General features: G+C 36.5%; 1 protein-coding gene across 1 annotated transcript in view; it reads right to left on the bottom strand.

Annotated features, from left to right (window-relative positions):
• The window catches only part of APPL2 (adaptor protein, phosphotyrosine interacting with PH domain and leucine zipper 2), a 1,154,621-nt gene that overhangs the window by 407,437 nt on the left and 722,133 nt on the right, over positions 1-25,051 (bottom strand). Inside the window, exon 9 of the mRNA XM_044087826.1 lies at positions 11,132-11,214. Within this exon, the coding sequence (XP_043943761.1) occupies positions 11,132-11,214 (83 nt within the window). The remainder of the gene's footprint in view (positions 1-11,131; positions 11,215-25,051) is intronic.

The raw sequence follows: 25,051 nt of genomic DNA, 5'->3' as shown, positions 1-25,051 counted from the left end.
TGAAACATGCCACAGTTGCAGCACAAATATACTGAAGGGGATCCAATTAAACCATGCAGAAGCAACACAAATGTCCAACATCACAGATGTTCAGTAGGGAATCCCCCTTAAAACATACAGCAACAGCAGCAGCAGCAGCTGCAACACAAATATCCTGAAGGGACACCATTAAAACATGTGGCAACAGTAAAACTGTCCCAAATGGAGCCCCCTTAAAACATGCAACAGTTGCAGCCAGCCACCTGGAACAATGCGTTCTATCTAGCACTGTCCACTGTATAACAAAAGTAGATGCTTGTATGTAATGTAATGTAATGTACATTTAACCATAAATGTAGATGTTTGAGTGTATTCACTGTTGCAGTCCTGGTTACCTTTCCTCCAGATACCTTCTTTTTTTGGATATACCTCTACTTTCCTTTGCTATCTTCAAAAGCTTTTTGGTGTATTTGCTTTTTTGATGGCGGTATAACCTTGTATATTTACAGATTTAATTGCTTCCCATTTAGGGGGCACCTGACATCTGGGGCAAGAAAAACTGATGTAATGGCGTTGGCTGCATGTTTTATACCCCTGACGACCTGACGTCATGGAAGAAGGGACAGCAACCGACGCAGGACCCAAGACTTTGTTAATCAGGCCGACTGAGGGCTACTGCAAGCAGATAACCCAAAAGTGATGACTGCAACAGTGAAACAAAGATCATCAGTGTCTTTCAAAATGCAATCCTCAGGCCAAGTGAACCACAACAGTTTAAAAGATGTGCATGATGGCATGTTGATCATGAAGTGCAAGCCCCAAAGAACAGTGGACTTTTGAATGGAGACTCATGATAAAAAACGTACTTCAAAAAGTATTTAATCAGCCTATGGCAGGCCGCAGTTTTGTCTTCTAGTAGATCAAAATATGCTGTACCAAATAAGAAAAGTACCTTGAAGACACAGTAGCTGAAGCCTAGATCAAAAGGATGATTCAGTCAGTCCAGTAAAACTTTTAAAGCTATAAATGTGGAAACTAAGGAGAATGTTGACAGTTTTCTTCCAAGATGAAGAAACTTTTATACTCTGTGTTGTAGACTGCCTGAATAAATGGCTTCCTGACAGCCTTCAAGATCTATGGTGTCTATCCACGGGGATATGGCAGATGACCAGGTACAACCTGTGATTTTGCCACCACAATTGAAGTAAAACTTTCTCTGAAGAGGCTACTATTTAAAATGACTGGGAATAGGCCTTTCTGGGGCCATCACAGGCAGGTAAGAATAAGCCTCGGCCTTTCTGCAAGAAGCTTTGCTATAGCAGATAAAGAGTGGGAATGGGAGGACACAAAGGAGTGTCTCTCTCTGTTGCACTGACAACAAGTCCACAGCTCATTTTCTCCTGCCATGCCTGGAGACAGAAGAACTTCAGTAGGACTGCATTCTCCTGGACAGTAAATAGATCAAATCCAGAGTGCACCACGTCTGGAAGACAGAGTGGATGCTGTTTAGATCAGCTGAAACTCACGGAGGGGCTATTACTTAAGGTGTTAGCCTAGATGCTTGACTTCCCTATGAAAAACACCATTTGTCCCCAGCTGGTGGCTTTCTTGAAAAGACAGATCACTTCCCTTTCATGTCAGTATGTCCCCCTCCACACTTCTTCACATACCACAGTACTGTCTGGCTGTGTTATCAGACATGGGCACTCTTATACTTCAACACTGCTTTTATGGACACTGACACCTTTTACTGTTCATACAGACTGATATGAAGACACTTCCTCACTGGACTCCACTGGTCTTGTGTCACTGCAGACTCAACATGAACGTCTAACCCTTCCAAAGGCTCATCTAACTTTGGATATTGTATCAGAGAAGAGGGAAGGAAGTGGAAACTCAGACATTGCAGACACAGTCTCATTTGTCTACGGACCAACAGCAGGGATGAAAATGAGAAGGAGGTCTGAGTGGGAATAATGATCTTTGGCAAGTAGCAGTGAATTGCCCAGTGAAGTACCATCATATGGAAGTAGTCAGCAAATCTATGAACAATGTCATTAACTCTAGAAAGCACAACAGGTGGCTGGCCATGAAGTAATACCTGTAATATAACCCCGGAGGCCAGAGTCACCTTTATGAAAGAAGAAAGGAACCGGGCTATTTTCTGTATCCAAAAAAAAAAAAAAAGCTCAAAAAGGAATGTGCTATGCCAGAAGCTGTGACATTTCTTCTCAGATGATGGTGACACCAAGTGAATGCAGCCAAAGCAAAGGACAGGTTAGTGTTTCCATCAAGTCAGTGATAGCTACCTGCAGCCAGTCATCCATGTAGTGGAACATAAGAAGGCTGAACAAATGCATGGCTTCTTCTGTAAGCCAAACAAAGGCACCCTGTACTAAAAGTGCTGCTTACACACAACAATGTGAAGAAAACTCCTGGGGGTATAGAAATGCTAATGTGTCAGGAGACATCCATTTTGACGACCAATGCTATGGAAAAGTCCCGCAGAAGCAAAGGCATCAGGGCTTGAAGGAAGATCAAGCAAAAATTCACACATATGATGGGAAGACTGAAATTGCTTAAATCTAAATTAAAATGGGACCTAGTCTCAGAGGCCAGAGAAAGACAAGGCTATAACCTACTTAACCTATTTAATCATAAATGTAGATGAAAATGTGACCCAGTCTCAGAGGCCAGAGAAAGACAGGACTATAACCTACTTAACCCATCCTCCCTGACAGAACAGTCTCTGCAGCCTCTGGATCTATACTGACTAAGTCTGTGGCAGCAGCTTCTCCAAACACCACAAGATCATCAGAAAATGGCAAATATTTTGATGCCCTAGCATCTCTGTAATATGACTTTTAATTATATATGTCTAAAATTTGTCCTGGGTGAGAAAACCCAAGGAATCATGATTCTATTATAAGAATATCAAGGGAAAACAGAGAGTCCATGTGGGTATCATTTTTCCAAAAAAAAAAAAAAAAAACACATCCATCCACAATCCCTTTTCTCACAAGGGGCTGAGGTGTCTCTTCAACAGTGCCAATCATCTATAACTAAGGTTTACACCACTGGGTGGCTAGCCCTTCAGCAGTAGTTCTTCCACACCACACGCTCACACCTACAGCCAATTTAGAATGTCTAATCCATATACTACATGTCTGTGGAATATGGCAGGAAACCAGAGTGCTCAGGGAAAACCTCTGCAAACACAGGGAAGACATGCAGCCTCTGCACAGAAGGCATCCCAGCCAAGAATTGAACCAGGGAGCCTCTTGCTGTGAGGTGACAATGCTATTCACTGTGCCACTGTGTATAAGAAGAAATGCACACAGTCTGAATATACAAGATGGATGACTCAGTAGATGTGTAATTAAGCATTGCAGGTTGCAGGCTCATAGCTTATGGTATCATGCTTGTAACCTACTGGCCTTCAAGAAGCTAAACTATTGTTATCATGTGTGTGTGTGTGTGTGTGTGTGTGTGTGTGTATGGATTCCTGCCTTTTGACCAAAAGATTAGAATATCAAACGTGCTCAAATGTTCAGAATACTAAACCAGCTTTTATGCCTGTTGCACGTATTTGTGCAAAATGGGAGTCTGCACTTTCTCCAATATGGTGCAGTCTTTGTGTTGATATATTTAGGTTGAATGGGATATGGGGTTCATAAACACTTGCTTTTTGTTTCTGTGATATTGTGAGGTTAGATGTTTAGTGCTTCAAGCCTCTGTGTTTTTGAGATAAAGCCATAGGTCCATCTTCTTCTTCTCCTTCTTTCAGCTTTTCCCAGTTAGGGGTCACCACAGCGGATCACCTGTCCGCTTATGATTGGCAGTGGAGTTTTACGGTGTCAAGTTGCCAGCCCGACACCCAACCTTCCACAGAAGGCACACACATGTACGCACTCATACCTAGGGCCAATTTACAGTGTCCAATCCACCTACAGCATGTCTTTGGGATGCAGGAGGAAACCAGAGCACCCGGAGAAAACCCAAGCGACCACAGGGAGGACTTGCAGACTCCACACAGAAGGCACCCCAGCCGAGGATCGAACTGGAGAACCTCTTGCTGTGAGGCGGCAACACTAACTGCTGCACCACCGCGGCTGGCCTATAAAGCCATAGGCCTATATATATATATATATATATATATATATATATATATATATATACATATGGATCTACTTCACTTGACCTAAAACTCATTTGACTGACACCCATTTGACCGACACCCAATTGACCTAAATTTCATTTGACTGACAAGTCATTTGACTGACTCCCATTTCATCATTTCAGCGTACTGAATCTTAAACCATAGAAAAACACACTTAGAACACCACTAACTAACCCTTTCCAGAACAACTAGAAACGGGACAATGTACGATCAAACTAGATGGGGGCCTATGCCCCCCACACCCCCAATCTGGGGGACTGTGCTCCTCACACCACCCCAAATTCTATATACTAACTCCAGGATCACACTACAGTGGGGAGAAGGGGTCTATATTACCAAATCGATGCGGCAGAAAGCCGAACACCGTTTCATTAATGCAAAAAACCAAAGCGGAACGCTGTAGCTTGCAAGTAAACACCAATAATGTCTCAACAATTCAGATACTCCGGAATCACTAAGAACAAAACAAAACGATACTCCGAGCCAAAACGTAGCAGGAACGTCCTTTAATCAGTGAGCGCTTTCACCCAATAGGGCTTCATCAGACTGTACAAGGGACAAGAAATCAGCACAGTCTTAAATAGTCAAGACAATTAACTTAACAAGACCTAATTAGATCCAATCAAAAATGCTCAGTATATATAAGAATAGCTAAAACATACTACAATAAACAATTGATATAATACATATAGCCGATGGCTAATGAATTAATCCTTCTAAAACAACATGCTAAAAAATGCAAATGTTAAAAACACATATAAATATTTAAAACATTTGAGAACATAATACCATCTTATGCTGAATTGACCTGTTGTTCCTATAATTGGTCACTAGATGGTACTGAACATGGCATATGAAAAGACACATCAAACATTCCTACTAAAACCAAGCATAAAATTGAGTGCTACAAAGTCTCAATTTCCTCTCCATCAAGAGAAATAGGAGCTAACAAAAATCTTTTATCATTCCTTATTTTTTAGCCCTAAGTCTCCTTTTCTTTAAGAAAGGGTAAAGGCTAACCTTATCATTAAGGCCAGGTGGAACATCAGCTTTCCATCTAATTATCCACCTGGTCTCAATCTCTAGGGTAAAAGTTTCTATATCACCACATATATATGTATGTTAAACAAATATGCTGTTTTAGAAAAGTGATGAATATATTCATATGGTTTTATGCATTTGTAATATTCTTATTTTGTTTTTTATATATTAGTAATATATTTATTACATATTTTTATATTTTTATTCTGATGGTTTCCTTAAGACTTGATTGTTGGTTAGAGTGATAGGTGGGCTGAAGCATGTGACCTAATTGTATCTCCTATTTAAATATTGAATGAATGTAGTTAACTTGTACTGATGAAGGGTGTAGACCCGAAAGCTTTGCAATAAAGTGTTTGGTGTGTTACAGAGTAGTTGTTGGGCATTACTGAACAGTGACACCATTGTTATTTAGTTCCATGTATGCCATCTCAGGCTCACTTCCGAAATTTAATCACCACTATACGACTTGGGTGCGGACTGTGAAGAACTGAGGGGCTAATAGCCCAGCCAGATATAATTTTGTAAATAATTTTATATCACTGTAAATATTAATATGATCCACAGGCTAGTTTCATAAATTTAAGAAAACTGTGTTATGTGCTAAGCTTCAAAATGTAACCACAGTGCACCCTGCTGGAAGAAAGCTGATAAGTAAAGAATTTTACAACTGTGTATGATCTCAAGCTCGGAGACAGGATGTCTGGGCTAGGAAATTCTTTCTATTGTTTTAAGACATAGACAATTACTAAGTTTCACATGTAAAGTGTATTTTATTATTGCTGTGGCTTCCTGGCAGGTGCAGATCAAAAAGTAATGTTAACATTTTGAGTCTGTTAGCCTGGGAAACTTCAGCAGAAGTGTCAAGAATGATGTAATCTGAAATGACTCAGAAGTAATGTATATTATCAATTTAAGGGTTATCTCAGAAAGAAAGAATAGCATTTTGTATTTTTGTTCTGAAGCTGACAACAACTCACCAGCACTGTGCCTTGCTCTGTAAGTAAAGTTATTTAGATCTTAGTGAATCTCTTAGAGATTGATAGGAATACAGTCAGTTTAGTCTAGCTGTTTTCAATATTTATGTGAGACTATCCTACAATGTTGTTTTAAAGTATTTTCCTGTGATTTCTGACCTATCTAATGTCATTGTGTTGAGTTAATAAGTAATGCCTTATGTTTTTATTATTTATTATTAAATATTTTTAAACCTTTTAACTGTGGCTTTGTGTAGATAATTTAAACTCTCAGAGTACTTGCATGTATTTGGTGATACTGTACAAGTCACTCCAATAGCCTTAGCCCTGGGTTACACTTACTATCTGAATTACAGTAATATTACACAGTAGAATTGGACACCTTTGGTAAGGGCCTTTATAGTAGCTGATAAGAGTAGTTGGAGGCAGTGGATTACTACCTTATAGCCTGGGCAGAAGGGGGCATAGCTAGTGAACCTGTGCCAGCCTTCCCCAGGAATGTCTGTGTGTTTGTATATAAACCAAATCTCAAAGCGTGTATGTGTCAGTTACCTGGGCAGGGTCACAAAGTGCTGGTTGGACAGAGAGAGTACTGGAGGTTTTGGCTTAACTACTCGGCTCAGATCTGAACCCAATAGCTGTGCCAGTGGGGAGTCTTACTGGGGATCTGTAGAGAAAGGAAGAAACCAGCCCCAGACTGACTGTGATCTCTGTGTGCTCTTGAGGGAAACTGTACTTTACTGTGTGTGTACTTGTTATCCTCCCAATGTGGACGCCTCTCACTGGTGCTAGTGGTGAGGATTAAGGCTCCTTGATTACTGGGCCAATGCACAGGCATCACACGGACCTCTAGTTAAACAGAAACACAATTAAGGAAAATATCCAAGAAAGTATTAAAAATTAAAAAAAAAACTTTGAAAAGCCATGGGAAAAGGCTAAAAACAAGGAATAGAACAGAACTCACATGTTAGAATCTGTAATGAGAGTATTACCTTAACTGTTTCATTTAAATATATTGTGGCACAGAACTATAATTCTGGAAATTGATCAGAACATCAAGAGAGTTATAATTATATGTCTAAGGAGGAATCAGTGAAATTAACATTAGAACACAGAAGCTGAAACTCTGGAAATAAATAAAGGGAGACGACAAAATCTCTCACTTGATCAATGATGCTGATGATAATTTGGAGTATATGAGAGAAGAACAGTATGCTACCAATGCTATGCCTATAATCATTCATAACAGTACAAAACATTTTAAAGTTTACAATTTTTCTACAACTGTTATTGATGAGGAAATGGTTGATGTACATAGCAAAGGCCTTACCTTTGTCCAAGTAAAACGTCCTAGTTTAGCTGATATTTTAATTGATTTAAAGTTGTTTTTGAGAAAATTGAATCTAAAAATACTATTCGGGTCAAATAATGTACTGGATGATGACATATTTCAAGGAAGTAGCACATTTAACCCCCCATTGCACCCCACATTACTGCTATATGAAAAGATATGTGAGATTGACATTAGGCATATCTTTAGCAGAAGTGAGGCATTTAAGGACAATTTAACAAATGAAGAAAGAAATAATTTGATGTTTTTAATGCAATAGTCCTTAAGATTACGAAACAGGATAAGGGAGGAGGGTTAGTGATCATGGATGTATTTGATTACAATAAAAGATTAATTTGTACATTGATTTGTTTGAAATGATATTAAAGAACAATTTCATTCAATATAGGAATAAATATTTCTTGCAACAAATCGGAGTAGCCATGGGGTCACCATGCAGTACCATTTTTGCTAACATTGTAATGGCAGTCTGGGAAGAACAACATATTTTCAATAGCCCTTTTGCCCAATACATCCAGGTATATTTATGATATATGGATGATATCTTTATTTTGTGGCAAGGTGACCATGGTGTTTTAAGTAGGTTTATGTAGTACATTAATAATACAACAACATATTTGCAATTCACACATGAGATTGGGGAAAGTACAATCAATTACTTGGATGTCAATTTAATTAAGGACAAACCAAATAAAAGATATATAACCAAAATGTATAGAAAACCAACTTACTCAAATTCATTTCAACATTTTACCAGCGCCCATACAATCGGCAACAAAAAAGCAGTAGTTAAGGAACAATTTGTAAGGGCAGCTAAGATGGTGACCGTAGATCTAGATTTTGAAATTGAATGTGACAACTTAATATGTATGTTTTCAAAAAGAGGCTATCCTACTGACAAGTTGTATGAATTGTATAAACAAGTTAAAAAAATAAGAGGTCTAATGGGTATTTTTCACCTATATTAGGGTATAATGGGGAACAATCACCTACTAATGGAAAAGAAAAAGCTGTAGATGCCATGGTATTGTTTATAACACCTTACAATATACATTTTCAAGAGATTAAGATGATTATGTCAAAAAATGGGATGATAATACAGGAAGATGTGCAGATAAGGGGTAAACTGGAGCAAGGTTTCAAAATGATAGCAAGAAAAGGAACTAGTTTAAAAACATTGCTGGAAAGTAACAAGTCAAGTAACACAGAACACAACAAGGCAATGTGAGTAAGTGGGGTAGATGCAATTATTGCAGGTACACTCAGGAAGGACATTCTATTATAATAAAAGGAAAAACGTATACTATTAATGGGAAATACAATTGCAATTCTAAAGGTCTAGTGTACATAGCTTTATGCCAACAATGTTAGGCCTATTATTAGGTAGAACAACTCGTACGCTTAAAGAAAGGATATATGAGCATACATACACAATAAGGAAGCAAAATGTTAATAATGCATTTGCTAGGCATGTGCATGAATGCACGGATCATGAATTTAAGTTCTCAGTATTACAACAGGTTAAAATGCCTGAAAGAGGTGGTCCTTGGGAACGTTTGTTGGATAAAGCAGAATTAAGTTGGCAATTGAATTTATTTTCTTATGCCTGGCCAGGACTGAATGATATATGCAATGTTAGCACTATATTAAAATTGAAAGCATTAGACAGATGATGAAATATTTTAATATATATTTTATTATCAAAAGCATATGGGTCTGTAGTTTGTTCAGGTTTACTAAATATGATTTTATAAAAATAGTGTAGGTAATTTATATGTAATATGTATTTACATTTATGTACTTAAATTCATATATAATCATATTAAGAATTTTATGAAGTGTAATTTGATGGATTCTGTGACATCATTAATTTTGGCGCCTTTTTAGTACTTAATTAATGATTGTTGTATTGTATAATTGTCTGATGAAGTTTACCATTTAGTAAATGAAAAACGCTTAACAGCAAGTTGAATCAGTCTCTATTCTTTAAACTGCCTTGTTGTTGTGTCTTTCGGCTTTTCCCGGTTAGGGGTTGCCACAGTGGAACTCTGGTCCGCTAATGATTGTAGTTGATTTTTACGTGCAGAGTTACCAGCCCTGACGCACAAACTTCAACAAAGGTACGCCCATTCATGCATGTCTCCACACAGAAGACACACTAGCTGAGAATCGAACCGGACAATGTCTTACTGTGAGGCGACAACGCTACCGCAGCACCACTACCGCGGGTATTCTGTAAACTGCCTATTTATGTGTTTTTATACTGGTTTGTGCTGTTTTTATTCTCTAAATCATAACAATATTAACAAAGTACCCAGAATAATGCTTACAATATGTGCAGCAAAGAAACACAGCAATCAAAGCTACTAAGCAGAAGAGGTTCTGCTGTCTGGAAGAAAAATGTTCTAATAATTTCTTCTAGACCTGTCTTAACAAGGCCAAAAAGAAGAAGAAGAAGAGAAAGTATGTACTATTTAAGAAAAATGATATGTCCTGCATTACCTTCAGCATATCCAGAGTAATTATCTTATGAAACCTTGAAAGTCAAGACACAGAGGAACCAAAACACCAAAAACTGATCCTGAAAACACAGAAAGCTGACAAATTAAGTCAAAGCAAGCCCCTCACAACCACTGCATAAACAGCAAAAAGGGGGAACACTCTTAGAAAATGCATTGGTAAAGATTTTAATGGAACATACTGTTCAGTGTTGTACTCCTTGGCATCTTGTGATTTAAGCACTTGACATCTGAGCAATTTCATCTTGGCCACTTGTAGATAATATTGTCCAAAACAACTGACACAAACAAAAGGCAAGCCTCTTCATGTGGCCTAGATTAAGAATTATGATAACATTTTCACACTTTGTTCTTGAAGATGATGAGAAGGAGGAGTAAAAAGGCATAATTCAGATCAATGAGGCCTCAAGACACAGCAATGTTTAATGTCAAGAACACAACAAATTACAGAGTTTAAATTCAGCAAAACTACTACAGTGCGAAAAAGGCTGTAGAAGTACTAGGAATCTAAAAACAACTTGGCTAAGGATATATAACTTACCCTGAGATGCTACAACTTCAATATATATACTATATTTTGGGTGGATTTGGGGGGATGGTCCCCACCAGGAAGGTCAGTGGTATTACTATTTCCTCACATCTAAACAGTGGCTTTAGAATTCTCACAGTTTAGTGCAATAGTAGTTTACCAAACTTTGTTTATATAATTTTTGTTGCGGTCTACTTCTCTAGCACATTATTTACAACGGTCCAGATGCAATGCTTAATCTTGTGGCTTTTAAAGTGTAAACTTGAGGTGAATGTTTAATGACATTTGACTACAAGAAATATTTATTAAAGCATAACTTCTTTCATTGTGTGGATCTGCAATCTAATGGGTTTTAGCTTTATTTTCTGGAGACAGACTATAGACTATAAAAGCAATTATGTATTAAGGGGTGTGACAGCCTCAAATTATTTTCCAACATGATGGTCAAATTACTACAGCTAATAGAAACACATACAAAAAGGAAAATACCGCATAAAAACAAGTAGTGTAGACAAAAATATTCAGTAAAGAAAATGTAGAGAAATAGCTAGTTACCTCTTTATTGTATTTGAAACTGATGATAAAAAGCTGTCCAGTCTTTTAGAAAACATCTCCATTCCTTTCTTGAAGAAGGCAATCTAAAGTATTAAAAAAATGACAGGTTAAGCAAACTGTATATCGAGGCTGGATCTTCTAAAGCATTGCATGATTACAACATTCCTCTGTGTTGCTGCAGAAAATGGCACTATCTGCAACAAGACCCTACACCATTTCTGAATTAATAGATATTCCATTTCACGTCAACATTTTCTGTCATGCTCCTGAAAGCAGTGATGATCAAAGATACTGCGAAAAAGTATCTGTGTATTTCATAGAGGCCTGCTATCCAAATGCCATAAGGTTTATTTTTCAAGTTCTTCTTGCTTATATAATCATAGGTTATAAATACTGTGCATTCTCTTCAGCCAAATAGATGGTGACATTACATAATCTTCATATTCAAGTACAACTCTGGACACCCATTACACAGCCATGGATATGAAATTATTGGCCTACACCTTCATTCCAGAAACTTAGCACTTTGTTATGCAAGCATTCAGTGGAATTTATGATTTTTATTTTAATTTTTATGCAGTGCTTTGAAATTATTATTTCATCATAAGTGTTTTCTAGGTTTGGAAGCTCACAGTTAAAGGACCAGCTTTATTCCAGTAGCCTAGCACAGAAGGTTAACATTATGAATTACTAATGCATTATATCTTACAGTCATGGGCTTGATGCCATCATCCTCCATTGCCTGCAACAGTTTGTGAGTTACGAGCAGGGTTTCCAGATTTCATATCGGCATGGTAGGGAGAACAAAAAAAAAAAAAGCTCTTTAATGCGGAACAGAGTTCCGCATTAAAGAACAGTAGATCCACACTAAACACGGAGCTTCTTGTGTTTAATGCAGAACATTGCAGTTCCGCATTCAACAGAAGTAGCTCCGTGTTTGCATACGGGCCAATCAAGAATCGCTAAACATGGACCTACTTCTGTTTAATGCGGAACAGAAGAAGCTCCGTGTTTAGCGATTTTTGATTGGCCTGTATGCCAGGTATACGGGCCAATCAAAAAAAAAAATAAAAACAAACAAAGCGGAGGTTGGCCGGGATTTAAACCAGCAGGGTGGGACTCTGGATCAGGTTGCTCATCTGAGGACAGTCCCGCCCAAATAGGGACGTCTGGCAACCCTGATTACGAGGGAAAGGGGCAGGGCACATACAAGCATACCTCTTAACCTGATAGTGCAAGAAATCTAGACAATGCCAAAAGAAATGGGGGACAATGACAGACTATCACGAACAGACTGTAATTACTAATTTTATAAACTTATAAAGGTGCTACAATAACAGCTTTTTAACTACTATGCATTTACTAAAGGATATGAATTGTTAAACTGCAACAAATTACATTAATGATTGACTGTAATCATCTGGAATTTATGATGGCAGGAAAAAAGGAAACACCAGAGATGTTCTGACAACAGATGGATGGATACAGTGTGTGCATGTGTTTGTGTGTGTGTGTGTGTGTGTGTGTGTGTGTGTGTGTGTATTTTACTTTGTATATGTGTGTGGGAGAGTACCTGTGTCATTCTGATGCATAGATTACTACTGTTAACTACCTCAGCAAAGTATTGAGCTGCACTCATTGTAACTAATGTTGATTCACTGACATGCAAATTAGCTGATAATGAGATGTTTCCTAATTGTGGCTAATATGTCACTGAATCACAAAATACAGCATCAAAGAAAGAGGCCCTTTTTACTGCAGCTCTTACTGTGAGCAGTGGAACTGTTCTGAATCCTTGGGTATATCTCTTTAGGCTTTAAGAACTGAATGCAGCTCTCTAGCAAATGTTTGCTTCACAGACTTACAGTGTCATCATACATTATGGAGACAATTTCTGCCAGCTCCTTTTTGGTTTTTACACAGTTCAAACTAATACACTACTGTCACAGCACCCCATCCTCCTACAAAATGATGATTAAGTCTTGAGCTACAAAATGTTGGCAATGGAGATGCTAATACAGACTACCTACATACATTAAGGAACTGTTGACAGGTAAAGGGCATATAGAAAGCAGTGAAGGAATGTGCTTCATGGGTACTACACAGAACATTATCTTCTTTGGAAGGAAATGATTTTTGGTTTCTGTGTATTAGTGACATTTAAATAACCTGGGGAATAGATAAGTAGATAAGTTTATGCTGATACTGGTCATCTTTGCTAGGTTAAAAAATATTTTTAGATATTATGTATGGATCTTTACATGTTATGTCAAATATATTTAGTTATAAGTATACATAATACAAGGTTTATAAAAAGTTTATGTCCCATACTGTCACTACTGGACTTTTTTGTTCTGTTTTTGAAGAGAATAATACGCAATAAACTTAATTGTGTGTAGCTAGCATGAATACAGATTTTTGTGCATAGTTGTTTTTCTTACAGGAGATATAAGTTATTAATGTTATTATTACAGTTAAAAAGGTGTTTAAAAAAGGAAAAAAGAACAAAAGAATGTGACAGGACAGAAGAGGACACAGAAAAAAAAAGGTCATGGCCTTCACTTTTGATCCTACAGATGCATGACTGGCAGTGCCCTTTTCAACTCTGATCTCTTGAAATCATTTGCCTGATCTTATTAAAGCAAGAACAAGGACTGCCTGAGGCTGTGGTGCACAGTACAGTTTTTGTGGAGTTTCTCAATTCCTTACTGCTGTGTGACTGTGATGCTGGAATATATTAGCTCAGGTGAACTTGCTGCTCACTCCTGCAAAAATGAAAAAAAAATTCTTTTGATCTGTCTTATTTCTTTGAATGCAACAGACATCTGTCAATCTAACGTGATTATTGATGTAGTTTTCAAGCAATCATATCTCAGGTTCTCATAGAAAGATGCCCATGTTAGCAACATTGCAGACACAGTGCCTCAATTCAGTAGTTTGGTTCAGTTCAATATGCTTTGGGGTGCTAAGAATAAGAACCCAAGATCAAATGATAAGGCCATCACAGCTGAGGTCAGGTATTACACTGCTTATTTACTAGTTACATGGAGCAGTTTGTAGGTATTCCCTAGCCCTGCAATAGGCAATATAAACTGCGTTTAACTTGGTTCACTTCTTGCCAGTGACATCACATATTGTTAATGTCAATGGATCAACTGCATGCTTGCACAACATGTCTGCATTCATTTTCCAATACTGGCAGTGCATCCAGCATTGGGTGGGGGCTGACTTCTGAGTTGCTGCCCTTCAGATGAGATATTAAACACAGGATCCACCTGCCTGAGTTGGTGATATCTTAGGTAACTGTTAAAGATTCCATGGCACTTGCTGGAAAGTAGAACAGGGACATTTCACTGGTGTCCTGGTCAATTTTCACAATTTTAAAACTACCATCTCTGTTCTTCCAAGAAAACAGGCCTCAAGTCAAACACAAACAGTAATAAAATAATATTTCTTGGTGGGTATACACTATCATGTCTACAAGTATACAGTTGCATAAATTTATCTAGCCAGCTATGTGTGGAGGCCAACTTGTTGCAACTTTAGAACTACAGTGCTGTTTCTGTCTGCTTTCTTAACTACACGGTCTCTATAAGATGTTGAATATAGTTCCATGTTCTGAAAATAAAATGCCAGATCTACATGATGTGAAAGATGAGACTTCCAAACAATGCTGAAATTCACAGCTTCACAAACAAATAACTAGTAAGGAACAATCTCCCCACAAGTACCTCCCATGAAGGGGTGGTGTCCTCCCCAAACAAATACATTAATGTCATGCCAGACCTTAGAGTAAGTTATATTTAGTTTTGGAAGCAGAGATTTGCTTCTGAAGTAAGGCTGGGAATTTCTGAAAACTTTGCTTTTCGTGTAAAGGTCAATTATGAATCACTATTCAAAGAAGCCTCTTTCAAGAAAGTACTTTATTAACACTAAACACAGAACTTCATTTCTAGCATTCGAATCTCCTTTACTTGGTTCCCAAACCCGTGATGCACTCAGAGCTATTTATGAGGTAGCTTTCCTCCACACAACACCACCTCCAACCTGAGAAGCAATCTCTTCTGGTGTAAAAGTCACTGAAATTAACACAAAAGAAAAAAAAATAAAAGTACTTCTGCACTATGCCATGTTTAATAAATGGATAAGGAATTACTGTCTTGCTATAAGTGGCTGTTTACTCTGGCATACTGGCAGGAATAGCGACAGTACAAATGATGGTTCCCCATGTGTGGCCAGTCTTTCAGTAATGCTGACAAGAACCCCTGGCATGCCTACACCTACTGGTCTTGGTAACCTTATATATTTACTGTTTACTAGTTTGCTCAAGGTAACCTGACAGTAAGTACTGAGCTGCTATACAACATGCTTAAAGTTTTACAGAATATTATCTATTTTTCTGCCCGTTTGCCTGTCTAGTATATTTGCTTGGATAGTTTTGCTTTTTTTCCAGTCCTTACTTGGTACACTTACCTTTGGGATAAATACATTTGCTTTATACAAATTATAGGTTTGGAAGCAGAAGCCATTTTCCATTTAGTGTGCTAATGAGCAGTAATAACAACAACACACATCATTTTTTTTAAATACCTTTATTGAATTATCACTTGTGATGTAGGCAAATTTACATTTATATAAAAGTAATCAAATCATATTAACAAGTGCACATTTACTAACATTACTTATCACATATATTGCTACATATCCTGCAGTCTAAGCAACATTAAAAAATATAAATAAAACAAATAAACATTACATAAATTATTCAAATTTTGCCTTCTCTTAAACCTTATTCTTCTTCCAAAACATTTTTCAGCATGTATTGTTCCCACAATTTCCATTTTTATGTAACTTGCCCCACCCTTTCTAAAGATCTCATTTCCTGTTCTTTTCTCCATTACAATATTCACTATTTCAAGTATAGTTGGTTTAGATTTTGATTTCCATTTTCTAGTAATCTGTATCTAGGCAATTCATACCCTGTTTCCCAGCTCAAAAAATAATTTCCTTAGTTACACTCATTTGCTCACCCAGTATTCCCAAGAGAGTACTCTGTATGGGGATTTTTAAAGTCTGCCAACTCATTACACTCCCAAAACATATGCTCTCAGCATAGCTCTCAGCTTTCTTCCTCCAAAATGTGGAATAAATTGTGACAAATTGGCAAACTGTTGAATGTATCCATCCATCCATCCACAACCCTTTTTTCCTATTTTTGCACATGGGTTTGGGGTCTCACTTCAACATACTAACAGCTTAATAACAAAGTTGACTACAAAGTTCATTTTATAGTTGTTAGACTGTATTACTTTATAATTAAAAAGTCTGTGTGATGAATTAATATAATTCTGTATTATTTTAGTATAATTTGCCATACACATTGTTTAAAACAGTTCTTAACAATGAATGTGTGACAATCCCTTTCCATGTGGAACACTGAAAAACATGGACTGTTTAAGACTGTAATTGAAGAATGTTCCTCATAATGAGGGACACTTGAGAGGTATGGTTCCCAGTTACTGCTTTCCCATCACACTTCCAACATTTGCTATCTACCTAAGGAAAAATTCTTTGGAGTCTACTTGAAATCTAAAAATATCCATACAAAGACCTCCAGGTAAAAATCCTTAATCTTCTTGACTTTGTTGAATACTTGGTAGCCATAGCTATGTCCTTCCATTGTTTCTCTGTGAACTGTATAACTTCTCTCTCTTCTCAATCCTCAATCAATCTCTGACCTCTTCTGATGGATTCCTATAGTTATCTTGCAAGATTTTATATGTCATACTAATTATCCCTTTTTAACAGCAGCTTCTGTTCTAGATTCAATTAAAAACTCTGACAGTGCACATCTTGTATTTAGGATTCCATCTACTTGAGGAAAATTCTTTGGAGTATGTTTGGAGTATAAAAGTATCTATGCAAACACTTTCAGGTAAAAATCTTGTCTTCTACACTTTGTTGCATATTTGGGAGCCATACATATGTCCTTCCCATTGTTTCTTTGTGAATTGTATATCTAATCTCTCTTCCCAATCTTTTCTGACCTCTTCTGATTGATTTATACATTTATCTTGCAATATTTTATATGTCCTGTTTTTTTAACAGCAGCTTCTATTCTACACTCAGTTAAAAACTCAACTGGTGAAGGTCTTTCATTTAGGATTCCCTTATCCCTTCCTTCGTCTATATTCTGATATCAATCCCTGATAAGGAAGGGGATCACTAGCTTTCAATCCAAATGCCTTCTTGGTCTCTTCTTATTCTGTCACCTTTCTCTAATTGTTTGTTCCCAGTACCTTGGTTCCTTTGCCACCTTCCTCCAGTAAATTCCAGCCTCCTCTTGCCTATTCTCTGTACCCCTAAATGCAGTCAACCCTATCAGTAGAATGTCCTTTCTCCATTCCCATGATGGCTTAGTTCTTAGTGTACATTTTGCTACTTTATGAATATAACATTCTATATGACTGCTGCTATTCTCCTTAAGGATCCGCATCTGAAATCCCATTCTTTCCTTATTTCTTGAATTATTCCCCTTTTTCATCATCATCCATTTCCACTTTGAATTGTAGGTTTCTACTTGTGTTATGTATAAGAGCCTTAACTGAGTAGCTCTGAAATATCCCTTCAAAACAGTTAATCCTAAACCTTCTTGTTCTGTTGGGAGGATCAACTTACCCACTTAACTCTTTTCCTCTTCCCCTCCCAAATAAAGACGTTCAACTCTATTAATTATTGTCCACAGCCGCTTCTTTTTTGATAAAAATATTCAGTGTAAGATGAAGCTAGCAAGTATGGCTGGTGCCCGGCAACCAAGCTTATGTGATCAATTGAAAAAATTTCATAAGATTCACTAGAAAATTATTATAGTAACAATAGATCATATTGGGGTTACAATGGGAATACGTTTAAACCATCGAAATGAGATGTTAGAATAATAAATTGTGATCCTGCAGTTTCTAATGTCACCCAGATGTTCTGATATCCTGATAAAATTTGATGTCATATAAATGACCAGTATTTAATTGTCCCCATGTTGTAATAAGAAAAATGGGAACCTAGTGTTTTGCCCTTCCTGTATGAAAAGTAAATATCCTTCTATTCCAATGTGTATTAATGATATTAATGAGATTGTGACTGTTTCTACCATATGTAGTGACAAATCTGCATGCATCTAGATTATCAGATCTAACTTGTTTATTATAGACTAGCAATGAATCCCTAGGTTTGTTATTACTCCATTGTGCAGCACAACTGATCGTATTCCAATGATATCCTCTGGCCAAAAATCTATTGGCTAAATCATCATGATGCTTATTCAAATCCTGTTCCGATGAACATATTCTTTTTATTCTCAGAAACTTTGGATGGAGACTGTTGGCATGTAATAGGGTATTATATTGTAGTGGACATCTAAAAATGAATGTCATTCAGATCATATTCCACAGTAAATTTTTCCATTAAGATGTTCCATGAATTCTTGAAGGTAATCTGGATCACCTTTCCACACTAGCCAACAGTCATCCAAATATCTCCTCCAGATGTCACATTATGCAATTCATCATAAATGATATGCTGTTCAATGTACAGATCTGCATAGATTGGTGCAAATGAGGCCACATTGGAATATACTTAAATCTCACCCTCTTTTGGAAGGATATTTAACCAAAAGTTTCACAAGTAGAAATACTGGTCATTTATATGACATCAAGTCAAACATCCAGACAATTTCGCATCAGAATATCAGAACATCTGGGTGACATTAGAAACTGCAGGATCACAAATGCACTATACAGACACACCATTAAAACAGGATGGCATGACATTCTAAACAACAAGGAGAAAAGATGGATAGTCAAACTTGGTGGGCTTTTCTCACCAGGACTTAATGATAAAATGTGATTTATTATTCTAACATCTCATGATGGTTTAAACATGATCTATTGTTACTATAATAATTTTCTAGTGAATCTTATGACATAATGTGAGTTAAAGACCTTTTGTGCTAATCAATTTTTTTATTTCATACAGCCAAAATCTTCATTATACTGAGGTAATATTTTGTTTTTTACCTAACTAGTTTCATGACAGTTTGGTACAGTTTAAGGTAGACTATATTTTCTCTGAATGTTCTTTCATTTTATTAATGGATCTTCTTTCATTCTGTGAGTTTCAGTGCAATAAACTATAACTTTGGATCCATTCGTGGTGTTGATAAAAATATGCCTGACCTGTGTATAAAACTAAAGGGACTATAAACATTTTTTTGCTTGTATCTTGCTATACATATCCATAGACAACTGCTTCCAGTTTATCAGGTTTTGTATTACCTTTTGTTTAGTCTCTTCCCACATATCCTTAGCTGCTATAACCGAATATTTTTTAATCCATACTCCTAAATATTTCATTTTATCATGTACCTATAAATATAGGTATTGCTGGATCAATTCATGTGTTGGTATGGGTCTACTTCAAAATATCGAATACTTACATTATCGAATCCCACTTCAACGAACCTCATTACATCGAACTCCTGGAACTATGAAAAGAAACTCTGGGAAAGGAACCACTTGGCCACCATGGTGAACTCTGTCCTTCCTCCAATATAGTGCGATCTCAGAGTTTGTATATTTAGTTGGGAGGGGGGTTTGTTTTGCTGTTTGCTGTTTTGGCCTAGTGGTCGAGTGGGTCCTTTCCTGGGGTTCCTTTTTGTAGTTCTGGGAAGTTCGATATAATGAAGGTTCAATGAAGTGGGTTTATATAATGTAAGTATTCGGTATTTTGAAGTAAATCTGTTGGTACATAGTTTGGTACATAGTTTACACCTATAGCCTTTGTTTTATCTTCATTAATTTTATATCCTGAAAAAATCCAGAACTGTCAGAATATTCTACAACACTGAGATGTCCTTTTTGGATTTGATAAAGTACAAAATAGTATCATCTGCAAATAACACCATCTTTTCTTGAACACTGCACCAATTACATCCTTGAATTTCTGAGTCCCTTATTTTGTTTGCCAGTGACTCTAAAAATAGCACAAATAACAAAGGGGAAAGAGGACACCTCTGGCTGGTACCTCTGTTCAGACACAAGTTATCAGACAGGAATCTTATGGCTTTGATGTTTGCCTCTGATCCTTCATATATCATTCCAATAAACCTTTTTATTGTATCACAAAATGCTTACTTTGTCAAAGGCTTTCTCTGCATCAAGGTCCACCAATAACAGTGGTATTTTCTTACATTCTGCTTCCCTCTGGATCACCATTGCTCAGTTAATGTTGTCAAATGTTTGCCTCCCCTCCACAAAACTACACTGATCCATATCTATCAATTTTGGCACACCTTTGCCATCCTTTTAGTCATTATAGACATAAACACTTTATAATCATGGTTTAATATTGAAATGGGCCTGTCTGAAGCTGGATCTGATGGGTCTTTACCCTCTTTAGGTATTACAGCCACCACTGCTTTCTTCTAGGATGTTGGTGCCTCTCCTCCTTTTAAAATACTGTTAAATAAAACCTTTCAGACTTTTTTTGTCACTTTATTCCCTCCTAAATTGCAAACGTCTACCAGAATACCATCTGCTCCTGGAGACTTACCTGTACATCATGTTTTTTTTTATCTCATCTCCTCCTATCTTACTGTTAATTGTTCCATAAATATTTCCATTTGTGCTTTTTCTTGATTTCCTTACTTACCTGTTTTATATAAATTTTCATAAAATTTCAGCAACATCTCTAATACCTCCACAGGAACTCTGGTCATGTTTTTCTTGCTATAGACACCCTAAGTCTGCCAATAACCCTTTCTACTTTCTGTTGTCTAAGTCATTGTGCCAAAAGTTTTTGTGCTCTGGAGTTATCAAAAAGCAGTTGTTGAACAGCAAACTTCGTAAACTCATGTATATTATCCAGGTACTCCATTATTTTCTCCTTAGCACTCCGTAATTGCGTTTCCTCTCGTTCTGTGAGATTCCCCTTATTTTGTAGTAATTTAAGCTTTGTCAGCCCCTCTAAATAATTCTTATTACGTCTTAACCGGATCTCTTTTTCTTTTATTTCTACCATATTTTTAAACTCCACTTTCACTTTATCCTACTCATTAGCTATAACTTCTGATGTACTTTCTATCTTCCCTAGTAACGGCCAGATAAATTCCATTACCCATTCCTTAAATTCCTCTCTTTTTAACAGGTTGGTTGGGAAGTGCCAGTGTTTCATCTTTACTTCATTACCCTGCATTTTTATTTTAGTAATTATTGGCACATGATCTGAAATCGCTATTGGGTGTGTATCAAAGTTCTCAATTAAATGGACATGTTCCCGTGAAATGTAATTCCTATCACAGTTTAGACCAGTTATTGCACCTTGGGGAATAACATGCACATTTTCCCAAGTCCTTGCTACCAAATTCATGTCTTTCATACCAAATACTTTCATAAATTTCTTCAGAAGTCTACCCTCTTTTGTTATATTTTCTCTTCTAGCCCCCCAATAAAACCTCATTGTTGTAAATCAAATTCTAGTCCCAGCCTATAATTAATATTCCCTGATGAAAGCCGATTGTTTTTCCCCATTTTTTTAAGCTCAGAAATAGCAGTTTTAGGTGGAATATAAATTCTCATCCTTTGCCAGTAGCCCCTTACTACTACAAATCTACCATCATCTTTTTTCATCTTCTATCAATAATGGAGCTCTTTCAAAATTAAAATAAGCACTCTTCTTTTCCTTTGTCCCTGATATTCTGCAGAATACTGCTTCCTCAGACCATTTCAGAACCCATTAAACCTAGTAAACCATCTTCTTATATAGAAATATAAAAATATAATTGACCAAACCATGTTACTAAACATTGATTGAACATCCAAATCTAAAACCATGAGAAGGACTAGAGGGAGACTCTGGTTTAAACATAGAGATAGATTTGATGATAGGTCCCCAGCATACATCTCAACCTGGAAACATCAAAAATCTGGACAAAGGTCCGTGAAAATAGGTACAAATCTGTCTGCTGATTAACATAACATTTGCATACAGAATTATGTAATATCACCCAATCAAATGGAATTGTGGGATACCAACTTTCAAATGCAAACTGAAGAACCGACAACCAAAATATCAAGGAAAAAACTATCTTACACTTGTTGAAGGTTTACCAGTGGAAAAGTGAAACAAACAAAGGAAAAACCTCTGGTATTCCACCACAGCAAAAATCCACCACGATAAGAGTCCTGTGTCAAACAGCAAGCAAATTTAATGGAAAAAGTAAAAACTGCATTAAAACTCCATAGTGATAAAACAATAAGTGCTTTTACTTTTTCCATTCAATTTGCTTGCTGTTTGACACAGGACTCTGTTGTGGTGGATTTTTGCTGTGGTGGAATACCAGAGGTTTTTTTCTTTGACCATCAAAATATGGCCCCAGAGTCCCTTGCAGCCATTCTAAATTCCAATGTCCCATTACTTGGCTATTTCGCCCCATTTACCATAAACACTGTAATGTGCATACTGCATACTGCTTTACTTCTACAATGATTATTTTGATTTCATTTAAAACTTTCATTTTACATTTTATAGCACAAACACTAATAGACATCTGCTAAATAAAGCAGTACAGTCCCTCGATGAAAATAAACTTAGCATTAAAACTTGTCTGCCCTTGAAACTCACATTCATTGAAACAGCACTGAAACCCACACTCAAAGAAAATGCATCTGGCCAGTGGTAGATAAAGATTACCTTGTGAAAGAAGAACTCTGCGGCTGTGATGGCTGCTTGCCATTACAACATCCTTTATTGTCAAAGATGTCTACAATTTGGCCAGGCAACAGGCACACAAAAAAGCAGTCCATGTATCCAAGGAGAAAAGTATTTTCTTGCTACTGGTTTCTAAAGCCAGCTTTCAGATTTTTAATTGTACTTGCACTGGTAACTGGGTTACCACCATACAGATTTAGGCCATCTCTTGTATTTTTGATATAATCTTGCCAACTGAAATGTAAGTTTAAACTCTAGATGTAATGAAATAATGCATCAACACTGAGCTAAATGCACATCCTGCATTTCATATTATGTGGGAAAAATAACAGGATGTTGGAACAGCAAATTTTGCAGCATATAGGCATTAGGGTAAAGTCAAAGCATAATGCCTTAGCCCATCATACTAAACTGCACCAAGGACATACATTTGTAGTTATGGTACTACAGATACAGCAAGATAACAGAAGGAGTGGGGATGTTACACATTAGACAGAACTGAATGAGTTAAATGGATAGCCAATTTGCAGGCAGACCAGTTACCAGGTTTAAATGGATGTATGCCTTTAAAACCTTTATTAAAGGGGTGTGGACCCCATCTTTGACTTTATTGGCTGTTAAGTATTTTAAAAGTGGTTGATGTTAACATGTTTTATGTGATCTGAAGAAGAGCAGTAGCTCGAAAGTGCTTATCTGCAAAAATATTTTACTTTATTTTACTTGCCGTGGTGGATATCAGTATGCATTTGTGCTTTTTGAACTTTATATTTTACTACTGTCAACCTTTGATACTCATGTGGCTGTTTTGGATATAGCTATTATATATATATATATATATATATATATATATATATATATATATATATATATATATATATATATATATATATATATATATGGCAGCTTTTTAAATGTCATTAATGTTTGGCAGTTTAATCCTCTACACATTTTTTCTTATAATTAACATTGGAATCTACGTCACATTTTACAAGACTTTTTTATTTTAATAAAAACTTTCAAAAAAACCCCTCAGAAAACCCCCCAGAACCTAGTAACTTAATAGGAACACACATAACTATGTACATCTTCAAACAATTAAATTTAACCCTCTAAATAGGAACACTTGTGCCAAAGAGACAGCTGCTAACACAAGCCCCATTTAACTTAAAAAGTAAGAGAAAAAGGATAAATGAAGTCCTCTGTTGCAGCCTGAAAGACAAGGTGAATCACTTATTGCTAAAGGAAAACTTCATTATTTTTGGTGTTGTTATATTTACTTGTTTCCACTTTAAATGTGTTTATTAGACTAAGCCAGGGGTCTTAATCTAGACATGCACCTATGCAGAAGTAAAATAAAAGATATCATCTTTACATATATTATGATCTGTGTAGTTTTACACCTACCTCATTACATCCAGATTACAACCTATTAACTTAAACATGTTTTTGTCAAGCTTTTCTTCTCTTTTTGTATTGTAATGCCTACATTTTGTAATACCAAAAAAGGAAAAAGAAGAAGACGAAGGAAAAAAGGCAACTGTTTACTTTAATAACTTTATTACATACATGAACTATACTATAAAACTACAAAATACGTTACTATAAAATATGAAACTTATATTGTGAAAAGTTTCACAGAAATGCCATTAAGAAAAAAATGTTTTTCTTATAGTTCCCTTTATCCTTCCTCCTCCCCTCAGAAGCCTTCCAAACATGAAATGAGACAAATGCCTTTCAGTTACAGACAAGTTTAACAAAGTCAACAAAAGTCCATACTTTCCACTTGCTCTTTATACAGTTATACTTTTGAAATGTGACAGATGATTTGCAATCTCATATTTATTCACTAATTTCCCTGTTGCTGGTATTCTTCCTGTTCATTTCCACCTCCCTACTCTAGATTCTGGTTCAATTCCATGGTGCACCCACTTCTACTGATTAACTCCTGTACATTTCTCTGTCTCTCAAACATTTTCCTTTGGAACAATAGAAAAGGTTTCACTAGCAAAGTTTATCCATGTGGCATATTATCAGAAGAATGAGAAACAACGTCCCCTTCTGCTTGATGGCTCATGTTTTTGTTGGGCAAACTTTTGCATTTCCTCCTTAAATTGTTCTGCATCAAAAATGATGTTGATCCTCCAGAAAAGAATATTA

Source organism: Protopterus annectens, chromosome 11.part0 (assembly GCF_019279795.1).
Source record: "Protopterus annectens isolate FY-2018-M chromosome 11.part0, PAN1.0, whole genome shotgun sequence".
Lineage (NCBI taxonomy): Eukaryota > Metazoa > Chordata > Ceratodontiformes > Protopteridae > Protopterus > Protopterus annectens.
Note: the sequence above shows the minus strand (reverse complement) of the source record. Positions and strands in the feature narration are given on the sequence as shown.